The following is a 24,580-nucleotide window of genomic DNA, read 5'->3' on the forward strand; positions in this document are numbered from 1 at the left end:
CCCACAAATATCTCACAAGCATCACTTAGAAACATGAAATGGCTCTCACATATTGCATTCCTCTCCTTCCCATTTTGCTGCAGTCTGGTGAGAACTTCATCTTCAACTATTACTAGCCTTAAATGGTATTTGGGAAACACTCTTCTCCCTCCTCCAGGAAAGAGCTGGGAACAATGAGAAAAGGTGGGAGGATCTAACCATCTCAGGAAGGCACCACAGTCTGTGCAAAGGCCCCTCAGGGACAGAAAGAGGAGTCACCCAGGGAAGGAGAAAGGCAGGCTGAAAGCATTCCTCCATGGGAGGGTGCACGACCTCAGACCTCAGGCCTATGCAAGAGGGGGTCAGCAAGAGGGGCAGAGACTCCAGAGAGAAATTCAGAGCAGGAAACCAGAGAAAGAGGAGCAGGACCCGGGGCCCACTGCAGGGAGAGAAAAGGGCTCCAGTGGGCTCAGCGCACCCAAGGGACAAAGAGCAGCAGTCCTCACCCTGGCCTGTCACACTCTCTTCCCCTCATGTCTCGTTCTTTTTTCCCTATCCTTGAACCTGCTTGGGTCCCTGGAGTGCTCTCTCCACCTTAACTGACATAACATGAAGGTTAAAAAAAAAAATCAGTAAATACGGATTAAAATTTTATGTTTACCCTTCTGCATTTAAAAAAAAAAGTCAAGGTGAACCTCCTCTCTTTTAATCCCTCAAAGATATCGGGCATAATGAGACAGAATAATATTTGTCTAGACATCCTGTTACAAGAGAAGTCCAGATGAATACCTTTTTCTTGCCAAATGTCTTAATATTCAAGGCTGCTAGTTTTTCTAATGCTCTCCTGTGATACCATAGCTCAGGATCTTGATCAGAATGAACAGCAGGATGAGAACAGAGAAGGAATAAAAAGATCAAGCCAGAGTGCACATGAGTAGAGCTGTATGTTGCCAATGGCTATAAAGAGCAACATCCCTTTCTGTTTTTCAGGTATAAGCACAAATTTTATTAACATTAGCTCTGAGAAGTGGACAACAAACGCTACAAAAATGAAAAAGCAGGGCTAGTTGAGGAAACTATGCACACGAGTACAGCAGCACGTGGATTCTGAGCAGGAGCCCCAGTGGCGGATGGATCTGTCTGGGCTGACATTTGTCCATCCATTCATGCAGTTCCCCTTAGGGCTAAAGCCTCATGTCGGCAAGAAACCTGGCTGAGAAACCCCTCTGAACCAGAGCTTTCCTGGGCCAGAGAGACTCAACATGGGACTTGCCGAGGCCTCTGCCTCATTCATAGCATGTACCCAGGTGTGGAGCTTCAGGGGTCCCATACAGTAGAGCACTGTGACTAACCAGCCCCAACCAGACGTGCTTGTCCCTCACTTACATAGGCGTGCCGTCACGATGGGTGCTCCCTGAACCTAGTCAGCAGTCATCTGCCAGAAGCTTACAATAAAAAGGAAACTAAAATGAAATTTAAGAAATTCCACCCATGGAGGAACACCTGAGTGTCTCAGTTGGTTAAGTGTCTGCCTTCGGCTCAGGTCATGATCCCAGGGTTCCGGGATCGAGTCTCACACTGGGCCCATTGCTCAGCGAGAGTCTGCTTCTCCCTCTGCCTGGCTCTCCTGCTGCTTGTGCGCTCTCTCTCTCTCTCTTTGACAAATAAATAAATAAAATATTTTAAAAAAGAAGAAAGAAAGAAATTCCACCCATGGGGCGCCTAGGTGGTGCAGTTGGTTAAAGCATCTCTTAGATTTCAGTTCGGGTCATGATCTCAGGTTGTACGATCGAGCCCTGTGTCAGGCTATGTGCTCACATGAGTCTGTTTGAAATTCCCTCTCTCTGTCCCTCTGCTCCTCCCCACCCCATGCTCACTCTCTCTCTCTCCCTAAAATAAATCTTCAAAAAAAAAAAAAATTCTACCCAAATGCTTTTTATGCAGCTGAGCTTCTTACATATTTTTCCCTTCCTTTATCATTAAATTTCATTATGACACTAAATTCCTAGGACGGAAGAGGCAAAAAGTAGACACTTAAAACTCTTTTGGAGGGTGTTAACTGTATTCTGACAGATACTGGGAGGTACCCTCTTGAGGCAGAACTGTGACAATGTCTACAAGTTACAGGGGTCACTCCAGAACCCCTCAACAGGCAAAGCTTTGTTGTTCTCTCTTTTATGGGGGAAAGAAACAGGAAAAGTATTTCTTACAAAAAACAGACAGACTTAGGTCCACCATTCCCAGAAGGCCACATGTCTTCTTTCATTTCAAAATTTCTAGTGAGAACCAGGAGGAAGGATTTATGACCCTGTTTTGGTTGCCTCCTAACCAAACAACTCTACTTCCATGGTCCATTTCTTCTTGAAAGCACCTTTTCTCCTCCCACCTCTGTCTTTCTGAAGGTGTCTACAGAAGGTGTTTCAAAACCCATGCCGTGACGTAAGGGGAGTGCGATACACCAAGCATCCTGACCAGTTTCCTGCATTCCGCCTCCCTACCTCCTCCTCTCCCTCTTCCTGGTACTGCTCGTCAACATTATCCTCCTGCTGGTCTGGGTTTCCTGCCATCTGTTGAAACAAAAGGGGAAGCTCAGGTTACTGAACATTGGAGATGCGTTTCACAGTACGCTGGGACAAAGAGCAAGCTTGCTGCCATAAAAAATGTACTTTCAATGCATCAGTGGTCAGAAAATGATGAATAACCCTTCCGAAAACAAAACCTAGGAGGCGTGTTACTCTCTCTCTCTGAGTATGGATATATTGTTTCACATAATGGCCTAAAACCCAACCAAAGAGGCAAACCTTCCATCAGGGTGCATTAGACTAACCTTTTGCAAGACCTAGGAAGTTAATAAGACATCCAGGTTAGAACCACATCTGTACTAGCATCTGCTTACCACCAAATGTTCCTCCATCTCGGCATTCTCCTGCTTTTGATTACTTTGTTTTGGCTCTTCATTTTCATCTGGCAAATTTTCTTCCCTCACTTGCTCGGCTTCCTCAAATTCATCTTCGCCTTGATTATTAGGGTCATCTGCTGGGTTTATATCCTCTACAGCAGCCCTCTGCAAAATTTGAATAAAAAGCAACCACTACTTCAAAATCCAGGATCAAATTTAATTTTATTTGAAAGGCCACACACTGGCAGAAAATGAAATCTTCCTCCACCAGCATGTTCAGATCTATCCTTGCCAAGACTCACAAGTACACATCCCACTGTCAAGAGAAAACTCCTTGCATTATTCGTCAGAGGCTGAATGAATGAGAATGCTGTACAAACAACACTTGTTTTCTGCAAGCGATTCCAACACAGTCCTCCAAATTCTATCACAAGAAAGGTGGGCATATGGGACGCCTGGGTGGCTCAGTTGGTTGGGCAGCTGCCTTCAGCTCAGGTCATGATCCCAGCGTCCTGGGATCGAGTCCCACATCGGGCTCCTTGCTTGGCGGGGAACCTGCTTCTCCCTCTGCCTCTGCCTGCCTCTCTGTCTGCCTGTGCTCGCTCTCTCTCCCTCTCTCTCTCTCTGACAAATAAATAAAATCTTTAAAAAAAAAAATCTAGAAATGTGAGAATAACTAAACAGACAACAAGAAAAACAGTTAATAAAAGGTACAAGACAGGGCACCTGGTTGGCTCAGGTGGTTAAATGACTGCCTCTGGCTCAGGTCATAATCGTGGGGTCCTCGGATGGAGCCCCGCATCAGGCCCTCTCCTCAGTGGGGAGCCTGCTTCTCCCTCTTCCACACCCCCTGCTATGTGCTTGTAAGAGCTCACACGCTCGTGCCCACCTCACTGTCTCTCTGTCAAATAAATAAATAAAATCTAAAATAAAGAAAAAAAAAAGCTAAAGACCAACTAGGAGAGATCATTAAAATGAGAGATTTAGATAGGCAAATTGTAACTTCTTCCATGAGTATGCTGATTTTTATACAGGCAAACTTTCCTCTGCCAGGGATTTTTCACAGTAAGTGGGTGGACAGCCCTCAAAGAGCAAGAAGGCGCCACCAGAAAGGACGTAAGAAATGGGCTCTAAAGGAGACAAGAACGGGCTAACCCAGTCTCTGGCAGTGTATCATGAAAAACCTCTCCCCCAACTCCTTCTCTGGCAGCTCTCAGTGACCATGTTCAACAAATGCCCTTCACATGATCAACTTGAGATTTATCTATATTTTCCACTCAAACTCCCAAAACACCTTTCAAAATAATCCATGTCCTCATAAAGATTCAGAGTTTAAAGCCCACGCTGGGCAGACGGTAATGCTTGCAGGAGCTTCCCGATGCCTCCAGGGTCACCAACAGAACACTTAAGGGAAGCAGCAAAGGCTTCTAATAGATGAGGCCTCCGAGTGACATTTGGTCCCTATCCCTGTTCTCCAGACAACAGGACTCGACTCCAATTTACTCCAGGGCTTTGAACGCAGTCAAGGGTTCACACCGCTGTCTCAGCTGATCTACGATGTGCACAACCCTGCTTGTACACTTCACGCCAGTGCAGATGACGCTCTTCTTGGGAATCCAGAGTGACAAGTCAACAGCTTCGCACAATGCCAATTACCCCACACTCTCGTTAGACAGATTTCTTTCTGTGCATTACCAACAAATTTGTGTGGACATTATGTAACACATTCTCTTCAGAAAAAAAGTATGGAAAGCTTTTGCAAAAACCCACAAAATGTACACCCTAGGTCCAACTCTAACCAAGTAGCAAGTTTAACAAGAACAGTTGTTACATTCAAACAAAACAGACGATCAGTTATGAATCAGTTATGATTCTATGAAGCTGGACAAAAATTTTTTAAGTAAAAAAAATAGATGAGACAAAGAGAGAGCAAGTAGGCTAACAATTTTCACTGAAAGAAGGAAGGGGAGGAAAGCCACCAGTATGTCATCCAGAACATGAAAACCACTAATGGGAGAGTAAAGGGTTACACAATCAAGTACTCAATGTACACAGCACCTCCCAGAGGGGGGTGACTGGAACAGGCATCCTTCTGCTGTCCCTCCATCCTTGTCAGGCACACACCTGCTTCTTTGCTCCTCTTGCAAGAAGCTCTTTGCCCTTTCACAGTCTCTAGCTCCTCCTTGCTCTCCCTCTGTCTGGAGCTCCTGCTCTTTCCTGAGCATCCTCTCCCAAGTGCTGATCTAGGGGCCACAGGCAAATGTATCTGTCACATCCCTGCACAAGCAGAAAAGCCATTTCCATCCAAGGGACTTCAGGTAGCTATCAGGAAGCCTTCCTTTATGATTCTCAAGGAAGGATATGGATCCTCCTTCCCATACAAACAGGACCCATATGAAAGCACAGACTGAATTTCATAAACATGGTGGTTGATTTACTAGCAAGATGACAAGAGAGCTAAAGTAAGTCGTAGAATTCATTTACACGTCTGCACAAGGACATGCCCCATGGAGCCTTCCTTGCCTCGGGCTCTGGGCCACACAGCTATGACTGAGAGGCTGGGTCCTTTCTTGGTAAACACAAAGAACACTCCCAGTTAGTAGGTCTCTACCAATTTATATTCTAATTTTTCTATAGCACCTTGGCACCTGAGCAGATTTTTCTTTTACTTCTCAAGCCACACATCCTTATCCACCCATGTACTGATGAAAATGGCCCCTGACTGCTGGGAAATGAGAGTCACAAGACATACAGAACACTCTATTGGACTATTCAACAGGATCCACGATGGTCCATTTCCCTTCTCTCATTCTCTGTCTCCCGCACTTGTCCCCCTCCCCGCCATCTTTCAAAATGACTACATATTTCAATACCTCTCAATATCATTTTTCTCACTTTTAATTTTATTAATGTAGAAGTTCACAGAGGGAAAGTCCTTCTATGTCTTCCCGGAACTTCTGAACTAGTCTCATCACCCACACGTACCCCAGTTTACAGTTAACGGTTCTGCTGATGCCATTACCCAAGTCCCCTTCCTTCTGCACTGACGAAATGACAAGACACATCTGGAGCCAGGGCTCAAGCCAGAGGCATGGTGTCAGGCAAACCTTCAAGTTTCCTCTGCCCCTCACAACCCTGGGGGTTTCCAAGTGTCATGACCAACAGAAAGGACACTTACATCTGCCTCAGATTCCGGGTCGGTTTCGTGGGGCCCCTGATCTTGAGGCTCATGTCCATTCTCTGGGTCTTCTTCTGCCTCATCTTGGTGCTGGTTGTCTCTCTCATAGGCTAGCAAATTGAAGGAACTAACATCAGTGCAGATGCACCAGACAGGATCTTGCCCTTTCCCTCAAAGAAAAGCCACTGGTGGGCTTTCCTCCAGACCATTTCACCCAATCTCTCCTCCAGAGAGATTAATTCACCATATGGCATACATCTCAGCTTTTCTGATTAAATCCAGGTCCCTTTCCCAGACCATGTGTCTAAGGACACAGCGTGGGTGAGTGACACCATTCTTACTCTCAAACCAGTGTTTGTAACATAAGCTGCACTCTCTCCCTTATTATGCAGAAAACAATAACCAAAACTTTCACAATAAAAGAAAGCCCAGTCAACTGGACACTGTCAAAATTATCAGCTAAGTTTCGGTAATATCAGAGGAAACAGCAAGGTACCAAAGGAAGAAACTGATAACGTCTCAGGAAATGAAAGAAAGAATAGCCCCATCTGCAGAGCTCAGATCAAAGCCCGCCCACCCCGTGTCGTCTGATATGGCAGTGCTGAGGGCTGCCGCCCCACAGACACAGCTCACATTTCAGCTCGCATAGACATTTCCTCACTGCTTTTGGAAAAAATTATTTCCATAAAGGGAATTTAGATAAGAGCATACAAAGAGAAGAACAAACAACTTTTTAAGTAAGATGTAAGAGGAAAGGTTAAGTACATGGAGAGTATTTAGCTTATAGGAAATAGGGATGCAAGGTAACTTACCATCAGGTTTCAAGTGCACCAAGGGATTCATTAAATAAATAAGAGAACAAACTGTTCTCTCCTCTTACTGATAATGGAACAAAAAAGCTTAAAGTGCTGTACAGGGGGACATAAGGAAAACAATTTCATGACTAGAAGGGCTATAAAATTTCAGAACAGGGTATAGAGGGAGTTTGGGTAATCACCTTCTTTTTTAGACTCTTTAAAGAAAGGATACATATCTGAGTGTTAAAGTTGCTAGAGAGGCTGTTACTTTCTAGTTCTATTATATAGTAAGTGATATTTGATAAATTACATAGGAGATGCTCACCACAAGTGGAAGCTACTATTGCCTTAATCTGAAAAAGTTTTAAAGGCAATGATCCAAAGGCTTCCAAGGTAAGGTGAAAATGGAGTCATTTCCCAGAGTGTAACAGCCCTATGATAATGTATCAAAAATAATATTTCAATATACAAGAAGCTCAAGCGACGGGAAAAACAGAAAGGAAAGAGATGATCTTGAGCTGTCTGGACCCCCAGCACGCACGGTCTGGGAGGACTACCGAAAACATAACAGCAACAGCAGCAGAAGATGCACGGTACACAGACGTCCTCCGTGTGTACTCAGATGTGCACAGGACTCTGAGTGGATATCACATGTTACCAAGTAATGTCATTAACATATCCATCATCTAAGAAGTCTCACCACCTCCTTCCTCTTCTTGGATGCCCTGGTCCTCGGCTCCCTGAACAATGTCATGATCCACCGCATCATAACGAGCTTGCTGCCTGGAAGGGACACAAACGGCATCAGTTCAGTGACAGATTAAGTGGCACAACTGGCCATACCTCATTTATATTTAAAGTTTGCAATAAACAAAGTTCTCAACATTTTTTAAAACGTCATAAACAAATTTTTTGTAAACTTTGTGCTATTAGGTTTCATAAAGATTTCAGACACAATTTCAAAGAATACTTTAAAAGAGAGAAAACACCTTTCAAGTGATAAAGTAAAATAAAGTTAGCCCCCAAACCGCCAGGTTATTTTGAGGCCTAAACTAAGCTTGGAGCCCTAACATTTCAGTTAGTGGTTAAAAATGTTGATTATCTTAAAAATTAAGTATTTAGAAATTTAATTCTCAAGCGGCTGTTCTGCCCCGGCCATAGGAGACACGCAAGCTCACAGGTAACAAAGCTGTTTGGCATCAGCTTATACGAACAAGAACAAGAGGTGCAGGGCCCCTGGGTGGCTCAGTTAAGCGTATGCCTTCAGTGGAGGCCATGGTCCGGGGGTGCTGGAGTCAAGTCCCGCCACGGGCTCCCGTCTCAGCGCGGAGTCTGCTTCTCCCTCCGCCCGCCCTTCCCCGGCTCAGGCCCTCCTCTCTCACTCGTGCTCTTTCTCTCCAATAAATAAATAAAATCTTTAAAAATAAATAAACAAATGAAAATAAGGAGAACAAGAAGAGGGGCTCTGCGACCCATCAGGAGGAGGCTACCGGAGCTGTTCGGGGGGCTGCGGCCGCCCCTCCTCCTCGGGGCTGGGCGGCCTCTGCTGGGCCCCCTCTCCGGGCAGAAGTTGCTGCTGCTGCTGCTGCTGCTGCCGTTGCCGCTGCCTCCACAAGGGCCCCTGCAGCCGTGGCTGGTGCAGCGCCTCCTGGTGCTCCCTCGGCGGCTGCGCCTCCTCCACGCGCCGCACCTCCACTTGCTGCTGTTCCAGCTGCTCCTCATACGGTGACTGGATTCTGCTGACCGGCTTGGCCGACGGATAGACCTGAGCCACAACAAGCAGGTGCTGAGCAAGAACAGTCGGGACCTCTGGATTCTCTCGTCCTCTGTTCTTCGCGACAAAGTCAGGGGGCAGGGCTGGCTTGTTGAATTAATCCCTGTCTGTCAGGTGCACCGTGATTACACCCTGACCCCAAGGTCCCCCAGAGCCAGAATGCCTACTTCCCAACCCTCTGAGGCACCCTTGGCTTCTTTTAGCATCCGATCTCCCTGATTTGCTGGCATTCTGGCAGATTTTCCATGTGCTCTCTCTCACGTGGAAGAGGGCATCACAGACAAAACCAGTTTTGGACCTTCATTAAATGTTAGGTTCCAAAGGCTCTGGCATTGGGAGACCTCACAGTAACTGGGGCATTTGTGAGCTGAAGCTGTGGCTAAGGCTTTTCCACGAAGAGTTTAAGATGCAGGGATGCCAATTAATTCTAGGAATGCACAACCAGTCTCAGGTTAACCATAGCGGGGGGTGGAGGGAGAAGCAAGCAAGCCAGCCAAATTTCAGGCAAAGATCGAGAGGCAGAGAACTGATTTCTTCAAAGAAAAAGAGAATAGGTGAGAACATAAGACCTTTCAATGAAAGGAAAAACAGATACAGGAATTCTTAAACTCTGCTGCCCACCGAGCTACCCGTCACTCTCTCCTCCACCAACCCCTGTCCCAACCAATATAAGCACACACGACTTTCACCAACAGAAAGAAGGTACATGGGTAAGGAAAATCAAACCCACAGTGGGGACTGCTTTTGAAGAAAGCTATGAGGAACACAAGAAAGGGAGAGGCTTCTCCATGCTAAGTTAGCAACAATACAGAAAAGCAGTCGAGGCCTTTGCATCTACTCAGCCCAAAGCCTCAGCCAGCTTGAAGTCTTAGAAAGTCTGAGGGCAAACACAACTTCAGAGTCGTAAGTAAAAGGGGATCAGCATTTGTGTAAAGGCCAAGTAGCCCGCTGTCAGGTATCTGTGGACAGACAGCGGAAGAAAGATACCTCTCTTCGTTCAGTGCTGCTTCAAGTCCTTTTCAAGAATGATTTCTAATATAATGGATTTTTTAAAGGGAAAAAAAAACATATTTCTGTGAGAAGGAAGTGCTCTGCAGGGGGAGCCTGAGCAGAGACTGGGTAAACATCCTCCCCCAGTGGGGCATCCTTAAGTGATAAGATCAGCCTTGTGACAACTTAATAACCACCTTGAAGATGAATGTGCAAAAGCCAACCTACCATTTGATAGTAAATGAACGGGGATAAGTAGACTTTTGATCATAGAAAATGAGACCTTTCTCAGCCTCACGACGCCCATGGGACTTGAGCGCCCGGAAGTGCCCAGTCAGGAACTCTTCTTTCCTCTCACTGCTCAAGGGAGGGCAGCACGGAGCTCCCCCCATGTGAGGCTACTGACAAAGAAAATACACTCACCAACTGCCCTCTCTTCCCCCAGGCATCTTTCTGAGCTACCTGACTGGCTATGCTAGGAGCATGTAACATTTAGTGAACTCACTCAGATTTTGTCTGAGAGGCTGTCAGCTCTGGGGAGGCTTTCTCAATATTTAAAAGCAAAGCCATGCTCCCTGTCCCAGCCACCAAAATATAACCCTGGTGGACGGGAAGCAGATGACCTTGTACCTGGGCGGGAGCGTGCCCTCCCAGAAGGTTGGCTTCCTCTCCAGGCTCATGCTGTTTCCTCCACTCCTGATCCTGTTCCTCAGGGGACGGGTCATGCTCCTCCTCCAGACGCTCGGCCTGCCCGACCTGCTCCATCGCTTCCTCCTCCAGGGCCCTCCTGTGCTCCTCTTCCACCTGCCGCTCCTCTGGCTCTCTGGCTTCGGCTCCGCGGGGCTTCAGTTCTGCTGGAGCCTGAAACTCTGCCTCCTTCTGGGTGGGAGGGTCAAGTTTTGTTTCTTCCGTTCTTCGAGGAACTGCTTCATGCGTCTGCCACCCGTCACTATTTCGAGACACCTAGGCCAAGCACATCACGGGAAATGACACTCTTCAATTTTCAAAGCAGTGATAAAAGCTCTTTATTACCACGTCTAGGGGTTATAACATAAATGCAAAATCCTGGAGTCTAGAAATACAGTCCTGACTGAAAAGTATGGCTGCAGTGGAGTCACTTAACTCTTGTCACTCTGTATCTCACCTATAAAACAGAGATAACACAAGCACGATTTCGTCCCGGGAAGAACACACTATGTAACCCAAGAGTAAAGCCTGTATGTGACCACATCTCAGTAGGGAAAGCCATCGAACTTCTGTTTTCCCTTAAGACAAAAAGGAAAAACCCCTCAACCTTCAAGTGATGAAGAGTTTATGAAATTTTCTTCAATGTAAATTTTGTTTTCAACAAGGATTTGGAAAAGGGGACCCTGGGCTGGCTCAAGTCACAAAGTATGCGACTTCATCTCCAGGTTATGAGTTCAAGCCCCACAGGTGCAGGAGGGGTGGAGAGCTTAAATGAATGGAACTTGAAAAAAATATGATTTGAAAAGAGAAGGATAAGATCAAATTGATGATGAGTTGGGTTTATTTCCTACTGACCCAGAGAAAAGAATGCCATTACTAACAGGCATCCATGTTAGCTAAAAATAGTGCCCATTAAGCCAGATACAATAAAATATTTTAAAAAACGTATTAGAGTCGTATTTCTTCAAATTAGAGGAAATCCTTGGTAAATATTCTGTATTGTTAACACATAAAATTCAACATAAGACATGTCTTTTTACAGAGAACTCCTCTTCTAAACTGACTGGTTTAAACTGGTTTTCCTGGATTTAAAGTTTCAGAGATTACCATGTGACCTTCATTGATTAGAAAAGAGGGGTTAAAAAAAAAAAAAGATGACATAATATCATAAGAAAGTTTATCACTCTTTCCCCCACTGCAACCTTATTCACTGGAAAAAAGTTTTTGGTCAGATTGTTCCTCCAAATTGAAATAAATGTGAAGCCCTCTTAAATTAGCAGAACTATAACTGAGAAATTGGAATGAATAAATGAATGAAAGAATGAATGAAAAATAAATGGAGGAAGAAAAGTCCTCTCTCAGACATCTGAGGACAACTTCTGGAGATGTATGTCTTACCAACATCCTCACACACCTGTCAGGTTTGACATAATACTGCTCTGGCTTTATATGAAATATTTCTCCAAAGGGCCTTAAGTGCTTTCAAATACCTGCCATTTATCTCCACAGCATTACCGTGAGAAAGGTTATAGAAGATAACTACTATCTCCACCTCACAGATGAAAAACTAAAGGTCTAAGTCATTAAAAGATTAATTAATTCAGTAAATGGGTAGTTAGACTCAGACAGGGAATAGAACCAATTCCCAGGCCAGGGATCTGGTCATGTTTTCCTAATAGTAACAAAGAAAGATCCATGAGGACAGAGACGGTCTTGCCTGTGAAGGAGTGCTCTGCCAGACTGAAGACTTCTATGAAGTCCACTTGTGGAGACTTAATTATTCCCATAAGATGGTAACTCAGGACACAGCTTCTCAAACATTCATTGTTAAAAACAACTTTGTCCGGGAGAAAGATAGCCATATTTGTCATTTGTATTACGCATGTGATTAAAACAACTTCTTTAGAATTGAGGACAGGGGTGACCCTCCTTTTGATGTCCCACTTAGAAGACACTCTTAAGCAAGGCTCAACTTTTATGAAAGCAGGAATAACAAACAAACAAACAAAAGTGGATTAAGAGACTAGCACTCATATCTTTGGACAGTTTTATAAAGTCCTCTTAAATACAATTTTTGGCTTGTTCTGTGCGGACCCAGCACTGCACCAAGTTCAACTATACTACCAACTTTAATTCTTAAGTGGGCTTTTATAGCACAGCCTCATGATCATTTAATCTTCTTACTCTACCCCCCAAAAAAACAAACAATAGGAACAAAAAGAAACTTTAAAAATTCAGACACAACAGCCCCTTCCAAAAAAAAAATAAATAAATAAACCCACATGAACAAATAAAGCCAGTGAAGTCTTTCCCAGAAAATACTGTAGCAGTAGCTCTGATTGTCCTCCCCAGACCAGCTGAATCAGTTAGAAATGCAAATCTTCAGGCTTCATCCCAAAATAACTGAACTGGAAATTCTGGGCTAGGGCCCAACTCTCTGCGTTCTAACAGCTCTGCTGGGGACTCTGATATACGCCGAAATTTGAGAACCACTGTTCTGAAGGAAGAGTTGGCAATATTTAGAGCAGTTCACCTGATGACAGCTTGACAGGGAAAGTGACCCCATCACAGAACACTGGTTCACGCCTCTTACCTCCCATGGCTCCCCGGCTGTGTTCTCCCTTGCTGCGTTGTCACCTTGTGGAGAATGTGTCACCTGGGTAACATTCTGCTGCTCTGCTTGCTCTGGGTTTCGGAGGCTTGGGATCCTATTCAGAGTCTCTCTCAACTGTTTATATTCTGCAACTTGTGTCTGTGTGTAAATTGCACAATTGGACGCAAATTGTACAATTTGAGGAGGGAAAGAGATATCATTCATGGATGGACATTTGGGTTCACTGAAAGACAAGTCTAAAATATTATACCCGAGTACAAGTTAGGAAAAAGATGCAGATTATTTCCATGCATTAGCTATTCTCACTTGGACACGCTTAACCATTTTTAAGCACATGCAAATGAGAATTAGATATAAAGGGAACGGAGGGAAAAAAAAGATCTAAGACAGATGTTAGTTTCTCATGCTATGTTAAACAGTCAGAATTTTTTCATAAATAACTTTCTGGTATAAATATCATTATTAAAAGATAGTTTGCCATCAGTTTTATAGCATTAAAAAAATCTGTTTAAAAATTCACATAATTATATAAATACAAGTGCAGGTATCTTTTCCCAATATGGTCTGAGTAACGTTTTTCAGTGAAAAGGAATCACAAGTTTAAAATAAGCAACTAAGTAAATCTTTATGTATATTTAGTTATTTATTTATAAAACCACTTTGGCCATGCCCCTAACCCCCATCAATCTGTGCTCGAATAGGGTTCCCTAACTTTCCAGAACCCTTCTGGTATTGTGTTCTGCAGATTTAGGAAAGCAACAGCATTGGTATGCAACAAGCCTAGATTTTTATTCCTCCATTGTGAACCTCCTTTCTTCTCAGGTGATAAAGCCACCGAGGTCAGTATTGAAGTACAATTAACTCATCCAGTTGTGTCTGTGCGGTGGTGGTATGTATGTGTGTGTGCATACACGGTATCTTTAATACAAGGAGCTAGAAAGACAGAAAAAAAAAATCAAATACCTTAACTAAGAAAATCAATTGACACTGCTCATACTTAGCTCATCATATGCACCAACACTGTAATCCTAAAACAGAAATGCTGTGTGTGTAAAGACACACCTACATAAATGCATATGAAAAACACAAAAATCTCTTCTGGACAAGTTTCCCAGCCAGTGGGCACCGCAGAGCGGTGAGTGGAGGCTAAAATCCAGCTGGTACTCCCAGCGCCCCAGTCCTGCGCTGTTCCACCCCAGCAAAGGGGGGGCACTTTGTTATCCAATTCACACAAGGGTGCAGTAGTTTTCTTGCTCAATCTGTCTCAGAGGCGTTCATCCTTGCAATCTGTATAAAGGTATGTCATACGGCTAATAATGGCCCTTATCCCAGAAATCTATCAAAACATCTGCAAACCAACTTTGGTGGTCAAAGAAAATTTTTTTAAAAAGACATCCACATAGTGATACTTTTAAGGAATATTTCTTCTTTCTCCTCCTCCTAGATATATATTTGAAAGCAGTTATGCTGCAGTACTCAAATATTAGTGTGCCCTGAGAATCCCAGAAGGATTGTGTTCAAAGTGCAATCTCCTGGGCCCCCACCCCAGAAGTGATCACTCAGTAGATGTGGGGCAAGGCCACACAGTTACACAGGTAACGGTGAAGCAGGAAAGTCTCCAAAAACACCAGCTGAAGAGGTACACATGACCATGATGTCAAGAGGACTTAAACTCTAAGCTCCGTTCTGGTCGCTGATCTTGGGCCAGCTATTTTATTTCCCCTCGACCTCCTTTTATTTAGTTATAAAAAGGACACAATGTAATATAACTCAGTAGACTGTGAACATTAAATAAGATTCTGTATAAAAAGTTCTTATGATGATCCCTGGCACACTATAAACTCAAATTGTATTCTGTTCTTTTTTTTTCTTCTTCTTCTTTAAGATTTTATTTATTTGTCAGAGAGAGAGCACAAGCAAGGCAAGGGGCAGGCAGAGGGAGAAGCAGGCTCCCCAGGAGCAAGGATCCAGATGTAGCACTCCATCTGAGAACCTTGGGATCATGACCTAAGTTGAAGGCAGATACTTAACCGACTGAGCCACCCAGGCGTCCCTCTATTCTGTACCTGCCGTCCCCTCTCTCAACTGGGGTGTCAGGCACCTGGGTGGCTCAGTCAGTTGAATATCCAACTCTTGGTTTCGGCTCAGGTCACGCTCTCGGGGTCGAGAGGTTGTGCCCCACGTCAGGCTCCGTGTTCAGCTCAGAGTCTGCTAGAGATTGTCTCTCTCCCTCTCCTTCTGCCCCTTCCGCCATGCACCTGCACTCTCTCACTCTCTCTCAAATAAATAAATAAATCTTTAAAAAAAAAAATCAGGATGTCACGTCACAGTCTCATAAGATGATTTACATAAGAAAGGTAGACACTTGAAGCAGCATTTCTTTTCTAAGAAGATCCAGGGGAAAGTATTAATATGGGGATCTGAGGTGGGACTATTAAGTACTACACCTAGTTCTGGCAGAATGATTTAAAGGGGGTGGTGGTCAGACCAACTTGAGCCCCTTCTCAAAGAAGCAGAAAATATTTTTAAAGAAATAGAATACTAGACATCAGTTACATTAATAAAATCTTTTTCTATTACAAAATCTTGTCTATAAAACTGCCAATGTGCTTACTACAGAATTTGGTTTTGGTCATTAATGCACTATTTTACTTACATTTCTCTGGTTTTCACACTGTTGTTTAGTCTAATATTTGAGGCCATGACAGCACACAGAATATTCAAATTGGTTTGTTGCATTTTTCAGCATGAAAAACAGCCTCAAATAAAATAATATTTGGTAAAAATTTTATAAAGAAAGTTTTATTTATTTATTCTTTTAATAAAGAAGGTTTTAAATGAAATTATCTCTTAAAGACAATTTAATTTGTACACCTGTAAAAAATTACCACACAGCTACAGTTTCATAGGGATACTCAATGGCTACCTTGAAAAGGAGTCCCACGAACAAAGATTCTACAGTTTGTGAGATGGGTCAGGGCCCAGCATGTTCTACTTTTTATAATTTTACAAAGACAAAAAAATTACACATAGTCTTCCGATAAGACAGATAGCTGGTTTTCCTCTTAATTCCTCCAACTGAAAAAAAGTACAAACCTAGTGACTAAGCTAGCCATTCCTGTTTGTTTACTTCTTCTAGAAAGCTGTAAAACACAGTATGGTATCGTTCATTTGTACATTCAATAAATAACTCCTGAGGGCCTGCTCTGTGCCAGGGAGTGTTCTAGGCTTTGAAAAACGGAATTTACGACTCATTTCCCCTTCTCCACTGACATGAGATCTCTTATTTTCTGTAATTTGGCCAAGAACACATAAGGCTAGTCCTAAAAAGAGTCTGTGTAGGTTGGGATACGGAAGCAAGGGAGAGAGGGATGGAAGAAAAAGTCTGACAATAATTTGTTTGGTAGCTAGCATCATAAAATCCTATAGATCCCGTAAGCATCACCACAGGTCAGAGAGGGGCAGAAGATCATACATATGGATTGATATCTGTGATTTAAACAAGCATTTGACCATGGCATGTAGGGGCTGGTGGAGGGTATAGACCGTCATGGGTACCACACAACCAGTGCAAAAATATAATCAAAACCTTATTTTATAGTCTCTTGATTGAATTTTGAAAGCATGCATGATCCTCAGGATCAGGAGAGCTCTGTCCTAAGAACTCATTGCAGACTGGCTTGTAAGAGACTACATGCATAAAGAAATTCGGAAGTGTTAAGCAGATTGTAATGAGAACCGACAGAGGCTGCTACCCTTCTAACCTGTGCAGCAGCTAGCGCACTCTTGTGGTCTTCCAAAGTCACTACAAGTTGTTCATGCTCGGAGAGTAAATTCTTATGCTGTTGCTACACAAAAAAGAATTTTACATGTTGAGATTTAACATTCTAAGACAGATTCTTCTTTGGCTGACAGTGGTATGAGCACCCAAACATAGTTTGCTTGCCTGCTTGTTCGCTGTTCTTGAAGCACTTGCTAAGTGTAAAAATCATTGTAGAGAGAATACAGTAAGGTAGTATTCTGAAATCTAAAACAGCTTTCTAAGTATCATAATCCCTTACAATGAAATCAAAACTAAAGGAAAAAATACTTCATTATTAATAAACTTTTGTAAATAAAAAGCTTATTAAAATCCGACCATCTAGCCAAAGAATCACTTTGGTACTAATGAAAATGTTTGGATTTTCAGACCATCTTTTAGCTTCTAATGCAGATACGGTAAAAGTAGCGGGCACACTCCAGGTTTACGCAAAGCCCAAAATAACAACGTGGGTTTGTAATGGAGGTCAATTAGGAAATGACTCGTAAAGCTGTTCTACAAGGTAAAGCAGGGCAATACTAAGCAGTCAGATGCCAGGTTTTGTTTTACCTTGACGTCTTGGAGCTGTGTATGGATGTCCTGGTGTGCCTTTCGGAGCTGTCTGTTCTCTTCTCTCAAATTGTACACGGTTTCTATTTGTGGGGGGAAAAAAATCATGCATAAAGCCTTGAGATTTTTCTGGCTTCTGATTCCATTATTTTCATATCTAAACCTTCACACAACTATTTTTAGGATTTGTTTTTAACTCTGACAGTATTGTATGCCAAATCAAGAAAAATTCTATTATTTTGGGATGTGACATGGATTCAGCTTGCCGTTCTAATGCAATCTGGTTCGGCAGTTTAAATACTTTTAAGGAAGCTACACACAGTGCAGAAGTAAGGATTTCTAGTTACTCAGGAGTTAAAAATGAAGTATTTCTGTAAGCAAGTCTTCAGGAATAAAATGTAACGGGCGAGGATGGAGTAAGATTTGAGTCTCTCCACAAATTACAAAGAAAGTTAACAAAAAGTACAAATCCTATTTCTCATAGCATGAATAATTTCCAGAGACCCCAAAAGTATTTTAATTACAAAGATAACTCAAGAAACAAAGAGACAGAGAGAAACCTCATTTACCTGCTTAAAAATTCTCAGTATATTTTCCTTCTCCTACCAGTGAGTTCTTGCCTGATACAAATTCCCCTCCCAAAAGCAATAGGACAGTTCCTTCCAGGGCAGCAATGTGAGGTTGTAGCGGTCTGAGAAAAGTCCTATAATCTCTTTAATCTCAAGCCTACTGTTCAGGGAACAGCCTCAGTGACTTAAAGATTCCAGGCCCCCCTCTCCTACCCTCTTGGTGAATTTCTTACTTCTGCTGTATCTGGACATTAGATGTTATAAACTGACAGTCCCGGGGCTGAATCCAACTCACATTTCCCCCCGCCCCCGAGCTCTGCAGTGTTGGCCTATGAGGGGTTTTCCACATATGAAGAGTTGGCATCACTTAAAAATCAAAAATCTGGGTTTACTAAGACCTGGCAACATGAGGCTATTCTCAGGTGACAAGACTCAGCAGAAGGTGAATGGTGGCAGGTGATAACATAATTCATTTTTCAGTGGGAGACCCCTTTGAAAGTGAAAGGGGAGGCTGTTAATAATGCTGAGACAGCAGGTCTGAGTCTGCGCTGTGCTGGGCAAGCTGTCCCTGAGTGGAAGTCACTAACTGCAGACAAAACACTAGCTCTCCAGTGTGGCACTCAGCACTGAAGCGAAGTGCCCGTTGCCGTCTCTCATCACATTTTCTGTCCATTTTTATGCCTTTATCGTCCCTGCCTCACCCCTGAGCTCTGGATGGCTAACTGGGTGTAGGGGAGAGGTCAAGAATAAGGTGGGGAACGTTCTAACTCAAAGGTCAAAATAGGACACCACTGGCAATCCAAGGGGACTGTCAGTGTACTGTTGACCAGATGGGGCTTCTCACACACACACGCGCACACACACACCACACACGCATACACACACACACATACACATGTACGTACACACAAATACCCAAACTGCTAGCTTCTAAAAGAGTTTCAGACCATAAACCTAATGGCAGTTGCTTCTGTGCCTTAACTGTATTGCCTTGAGTAAGTTATTTAAGTTTATAAAGCCTCAGTTTCTCCCTTTGTTAAATTAGACTAAGCACAATGCCTAGCTTACAGGTTGTTGTGAGAATTAAAATAAAGTAACTACATGAAGAGTTTCACCTGATACTAGCACATGGTAAACATTTGTTGAGTGTCAGCTATTATTATAACAGAAATGAAAAGAATAATTATCTAAGCTTCCATGCGACCAGTTTCTCTCCCAGGAATTCTAAGTTCTCCCCTGGTAACACATTAAACTTGACCAGAGACTACCTGGATTATATGTCTGAGTTGCCACCACTGACCTGCATCCATCACCATACGTTTAACTTACCGTCTGAAGCTTTCATCAAAGATCAGAATCAAGCAAAAGTGCCGACGGAGAAACTACTCATAAAATTGTCATCAAAAGCACTGTCACACCCTGTTAAGGCCTCTGAGAAATTTCCTCCAAAAATCAACTGAGACCAGAAATACTCTTCTCTCTCGCCTCTTCTCTTTCTTCCCCTTTGTTTCTCCCTCCCGTGCCCCCCACACAGGGTAGGTATGTTCCCTTTCTGATGATAAGAGCCCCATAACTTACTGCCTTTCCCTTTCTGTCCTGGCGGCCAGAAAGTTCAGACCAGGTTATGAGGCTTAAATTATTTTAGTATGCAGAACTCACATACTTGTGTCCTCCTATTTTCCATGGTTCTGATTTATAACTTCTACATATAATTTGTTAAAATTTTACTCTAAATGCACTTGGCTTCAAAGAAAGGACTATAGAGTAGACATTAGAAAACATGCTTTATACTTCCTTTGTAACAACATTTCTCTGTTTGTTATCTTAATGACCCCCACCGTCTGCCAGATCACCAACAGCCAACCACCATCCCTGCATGTCTACAGCTCTTGCGTAGACATGGCCCAACTCACTCAAGACCACCTTAACCCTTCGTAATCTGCCTCAATGGCTATTCAACTCTTGTGTGCCTTTTTGTTATAACTTATTATTTGAAAATACTTATAGACAAAACTGCACATGAAAGTACAGAGAAGATCAAAGTACTTGTCACTCAGCTTCCTTCCATGATGATATCTTATATAAAATCAAAATATTGTTTGGCGCAGTAGAATTAACTGGACCACAGACCTTCCCTGGATTTCACCGTTGCTTTCACAAGCACCATGTGACTTTTTAAACCAATTCTCACACTTCAAACCTATTTAGCACCTGAATAGGTGACTGCACAATATTTTTCTTTTTCAGAATTTGCATACACTCAGAATGATACAATTTGTTTCCTACTACTATGAAAACACCTCGGGGCACCTGGGTGGCTCAGTGGGTTAAAGCCTCTGCCTTTGGCTCAGGTCATGATCCCAGGGTCCTGGGATCGAGCCCCAATTGGGCTCTCTGCTCAGCAGGGAGCCTGCTTCCCCCTCTCTCTCTGCCTGACTCTCTGCCTACTTATGACCTCTGTCAAATAAATAAATAAAAATCTTTATTAAAAAAATACTATGAAAATACCTCAAGCTTACACTGATCATATGTCAGTAACTGTCCTAGCTGCTTTACATAAATTATTTAATCCTCGCACCAATCCTATGAAGTTGATAACTTTTGGCGGGGGTTATTTATTTATTTTTAAAATAATTTTTAATTTTTTTATTAACATATAATGTATTATTAGCTCCAGAGGTACATGTCTGTGAATCGCCAGGTTTACACACTTCACAGAACTCACCATGGAGTTGATAACTTTTTATGAGTATCCCAGTTCTACAGATGATTACCTGTGGTGATCATACCATTTGTCCATGTCATATAACTAGTAACTGAAGAGGCCAGGGGTCACCAGGCTCTGACTCTGGATCCTGAGCTTTTCAGAGCTACTACTAGTTTCTTTGGCCCCTTGGAGATCAGGAAATGCATGGGGTGACCTTGATCACTCATCACACTGAATGTGGAGCACTGAGGGCATTTTGCGAGTTGGGGTCAGAGATCTAAATATCTTACAACACATGTAAAATGAGAGCTGTCTTGCCCGGTGTGGCCAATGTGCCCCATTCTATTCTGTTTCCTAAACAAACCCCAAGGGATAAGGATAATTGTGAAATGTTACAAAGAAGTAAGTGGGGGGTAAAGCACCACCTTGGAAATGTGAATCCATCGCCATGCAAACAAACCCAATTCTACTGCTTTACTGAAACATTAAACTGAGTAGTTATTTCCATATAAACTAGCTAATCAGACTTCCAAGTACCTTTTAGCTTAGAAAGCTCTTGTTCTTTCTCTTGCTGTAGCTGCAGGTACTTCTGCTTATGTTCATTAAACGTCCTACTGAAGTCTTCTCCTTGTTTGCGATGTTCCTCCTCCAAGTCGCTGTGCTGCTTCTTCAGCTCCTCGTGCTGACTCTGCAAAGATGAGAACCTGAGCAGAGATGTACATTCTCTAAATTATACCACAGAATCTATAGCCAATCTCTCTCAAGAAAGAAGAGATGAAGCAGGAGGCCCTGTTTTCCTTGGGTTGCTTTTAATTGGGGCACCTCCCCTCCATTTCCCTTACATTTCAAATCAAGGGTTTGGGATCATGGCCAAAAACAATTTTCCCCTTCATTTTGACTGTCGGCAAAAACAACAAGAAGTTAGAACTTAGCCATGGGAGATGGAAAGGGGAAGGATTGGGGAGACTCCCTGCAGCTCAAATTGCTGTGGAGACAAGGTAAAGCTAACAGAAAAATTACCCCTCCACAGCTATTCCAGACTTCCTCTTTCAATCTGATGTTTTCCCAGCAACACTTTTTATTTCCTTTCTTTAATTTTCCTGGTAATCTAGTTTAAAAAAAAATAAAAGGATTTCTTTCCCTTTGGGGCAAGTAATACACATTGTTTATGGAATGATTCTTATTTACCTTACTCCTAGTCACAATATGACACTGAAATCACAATCCAGGTATATCCCACAGTCCCCAAATGCTAATGTTAAAGGATGGTCTGTTTTAATCCATGCACTGCTTTCTTGATACCACGAAAACTTCTGGCTTCAATAAAGAGCATTCGCTCTCCTGATACAGGAGGAAAGACACCACCAGACAAAAAGCGAGGCGGGTAAGGGAGGGAGGCTGGAGGCCTAGAGATCATGGCAGGGTTGGCCTGCTGTGCAACACACTTGATGGCATCCACTCCCCTCTGCTATCTTGACGGAAATCATGAATCTCTCCCTTCCACTCTCCCTCTCTTTCTAAGTCGTCTTGACACACAATAATGAGTTTTACCCAAGAACCAAAGAAGGAGAATCTTTAAATATAAATCGTGTTCCTTTGGTAGGTAAAAGGACACATTCAATATTAGTAATGTGAAGGAGGCGTTTAATCGTTCTACTGCCTCCAGTGTGCCTAAGATAAAAGAAACATCTAAGGAAAACCACTGTGAGAAACTGAGCAAGCAAACACGAACCAAAAAGCCTTAAAGGATAAAGAGAAGAATAAAATTAAAAATTCTGTGACCAGAGAGACTGATTTGCAAGAAAATGTAAAACAAGCTAACTAAAATTGTTGAAATTGGGTGGTAAGATGAAGGAACATTACAATTCTACGTCATTTTTTAGTGAAATATAACTTTAATGTACCATCCTACCACATAAATCAATTTTCTGTAAGCTTTCCTTAATCACCTGAGTTACTTAACTCTTTCATTCATTCATTCATTCATAAAGAACAACTTTAAATTAATTACTCACTTTCAACATCTGATGTTGCACATTCAACGCACTGTATCTACTATTGGAATCTTGCTGTAAATGGAAAAGAAAATAGTTAACATAAAGATAATGAGTCTAGCTCTCTTGCTAAACATATCTTAAAGCACTTAACAGAAGAATTCCATTTATTTCACTTATATAAGCTACAATGAACTCTATGCTTGAACCACGATGTCTCTGGGGCCATCTCTTTATTTAATGGCAGGAATGAAGCCTTAACATTCCTGTAAGCTTGCTAGAGTTTAATAAAGAAAAAGCAAGACATGGGATCATAAAACAGCACTGTAGCAGGGGACCTGGAAATGATTTACTTCCCCTCCTGAGCAGAGCTAAGGTTCTTTGCACAAGGAACTTGTCCCGAGACAGTCACTGTGCATGGCTGATACACTGTGCCCAGTGCTCCAAGGGGACATGGGGGTAAACTGACTAGGTCCAGGCCCCGTAAGCTTTGCAAACCTTAAGAAAGTGGAGAGAAAAGGTGCTTTCTCTTCCCTGTGCTTCAGTGGATAAGGAATTCTCCATATATTACTTTACCCAAATGAGATTCCCATTTCACAGAATGAAGAGATGGAGAAAGGATGAAGAATAAGCCAAGGGCAAACTTTCCTTTAGTAGCAGAGCCAGGGCTGAAGCGAGCCTAAGCCATGCTCCGGTGGTATAGGTGTGAGTCCCAGCTGAACATCCGGACATGTGGAACCCACGGACCCCACACACATCCATAGTCCTGGGCAAGCTGTAAGTAGTCTGTGCACAAGACACCCAACCATCTTCTCCCCTCGCTGGGTCATCTACCTGATGTGCCATAACCCCCGCTTTGGCTCCAACAGAAGCACACCCACAACCAGTTGTTTCTTCCATTTTTTTACAATTTCTAAAATGAACTGCATTTTTGCTCTGTTGCTTTGTTTTATTGCTATTACAAAGAAGCTACATTATGAAATGCAAACAGAAAGCATACAGTTTTAGCTGGGGCTTTTGGAGGAGGGAAGGGCTGAAAGCTGACAGCCTCCCAGCTCTCAGAGGAACTGACCCTTCTCAGTTTTAATACCCCTTTGGGGTATTAAACATTTTGATGTCAGTGTTTCATTGAACTAATGGTTATATATTTTCTTAGAGTAAGAGAAAAATTTGCTTTTATCCAGTTAATTTGGACTGTGAGAGTAACACTGCAGGATTTTGGGGCAGCAATAAATACATATGTGTGTGTGTATGTATGTGTGTGTATTTCAGCCCTACAGCCCCAATGATCAACATAGTTTTTTTTAACAACAAAAAGATTTTACAACTATTACTTCCCTCTCCTATTCATAAAATAATTGAGGAAAAAATCCAAAACTTACCCTTCCTTTATTTAGTGTTTCTTGGGCTTCTAACTTATAAACAAGAAAATCTGAAAATAAAAAGTGGAGAAAATTGAGTGTAATTAACTCATTCATATCTTGAATAAAGAAAATACGCATTTTAACAAAATAATTAAAAATGAATTTAGAACGTGCACTCTGTGATTAACTCTCCTTGAAATTGAGGGGAGGAAAAAAAGGCACATCTAAAGACAGAGATGATTTATTGCTCTCCACTAGATGGCACGCTAAAATCACTCAGGACTTGAAAAGAGACCTCAAACCATGAAAACCATCTTAATGCTCTTAAAGCTTTATTATCCACTAGATGGCTCTATAAAATCATTCTGCATTTAAAGACAAGGAAAATCCAAATCCTATCAAAGTATTTTAATGATGTTAAACTCCTATTCTTCATACAGGTTTAATCCAAGGGTCAGTAAAACATCCTAACCCATACTGCCCTCCCTTTTTCCCTCCCTCTACCCCACACCAACATAATTAAACAGAATACCCAATTAATATTTCCTCACATGATTTCACAAAACATGAGCAAATAAATAAAAATAAGAATGTGGATCATTTCAAATCACATGCTGCATAAAGCCTATGCTAGATACTAATTTTTCACATGGAACCAA

General features: G+C 42.5%; 1 protein-coding gene across 4 annotated transcripts in view; it reads right to left on the reverse strand.

Annotated features, from left to right (window-relative positions):
* The window catches only part of GOLIM4 (golgi integral membrane protein 4), a 79,591-nt gene that overhangs the window by 7,609 nt on the left and 47,402 nt on the right, over positions 1 to 24,580 (reverse strand). Inside the window, exons 3-14 of one of the 4 annotated variants that reach the window (XM_044251736.1) lie at positions 23,940 to 23,989; positions 22,579 to 22,632; positions 21,101 to 21,251; positions 17,288 to 17,370; positions 16,683 to 16,766; positions 12,898 to 13,056; positions 10,248 to 10,580; positions 8,344 to 8,618; positions 7,557 to 7,636; positions 6,057 to 6,166; positions 2,876 to 3,043; positions 2,478 to 2,546 (exon numbers count right to left, since the gene is read on the reverse strand). In XM_044251736.1, coding sequence (XP_044107671.1) covers positions 2,478 to 2,546; positions 2,876 to 3,043; positions 6,057 to 6,166; positions 7,557 to 7,636; positions 8,344 to 8,618; positions 10,248 to 10,580; positions 12,898 to 13,056; positions 16,683 to 16,766; positions 17,288 to 17,370; positions 21,101 to 21,251; positions 22,579 to 22,632; positions 23,940 to 23,989 — 1,616 coding nt within the window. Of the gene's footprint in view, positions 1 to 2,477; positions 2,547 to 2,875; positions 3,044 to 6,056; positions 6,167 to 7,553; positions 7,637 to 8,343; positions 8,619 to 10,247; positions 10,581 to 12,897; positions 13,057 to 16,682; positions 16,767 to 17,287; positions 17,371 to 21,100; positions 21,252 to 22,578; positions 22,633 to 23,939; positions 23,990 to 24,580 lie in introns of all 4 variants that reach the window. The other 3 variants (XM_044251735.1, XM_044251738.1, XM_044251737.1) reach the window with 3 other exon arrangements.

The sequence above is a fragment of the Neovison vison genome, chromosome 6 (assembly GCF_020171115.1).
Source record: "Neovison vison isolate M4711 chromosome 6, ASM_NN_V1, whole genome shotgun sequence".
NCBI lineage: Eukaryota > Metazoa > Chordata > Mammalia > Carnivora > Mustelidae > Neogale > Neogale vison.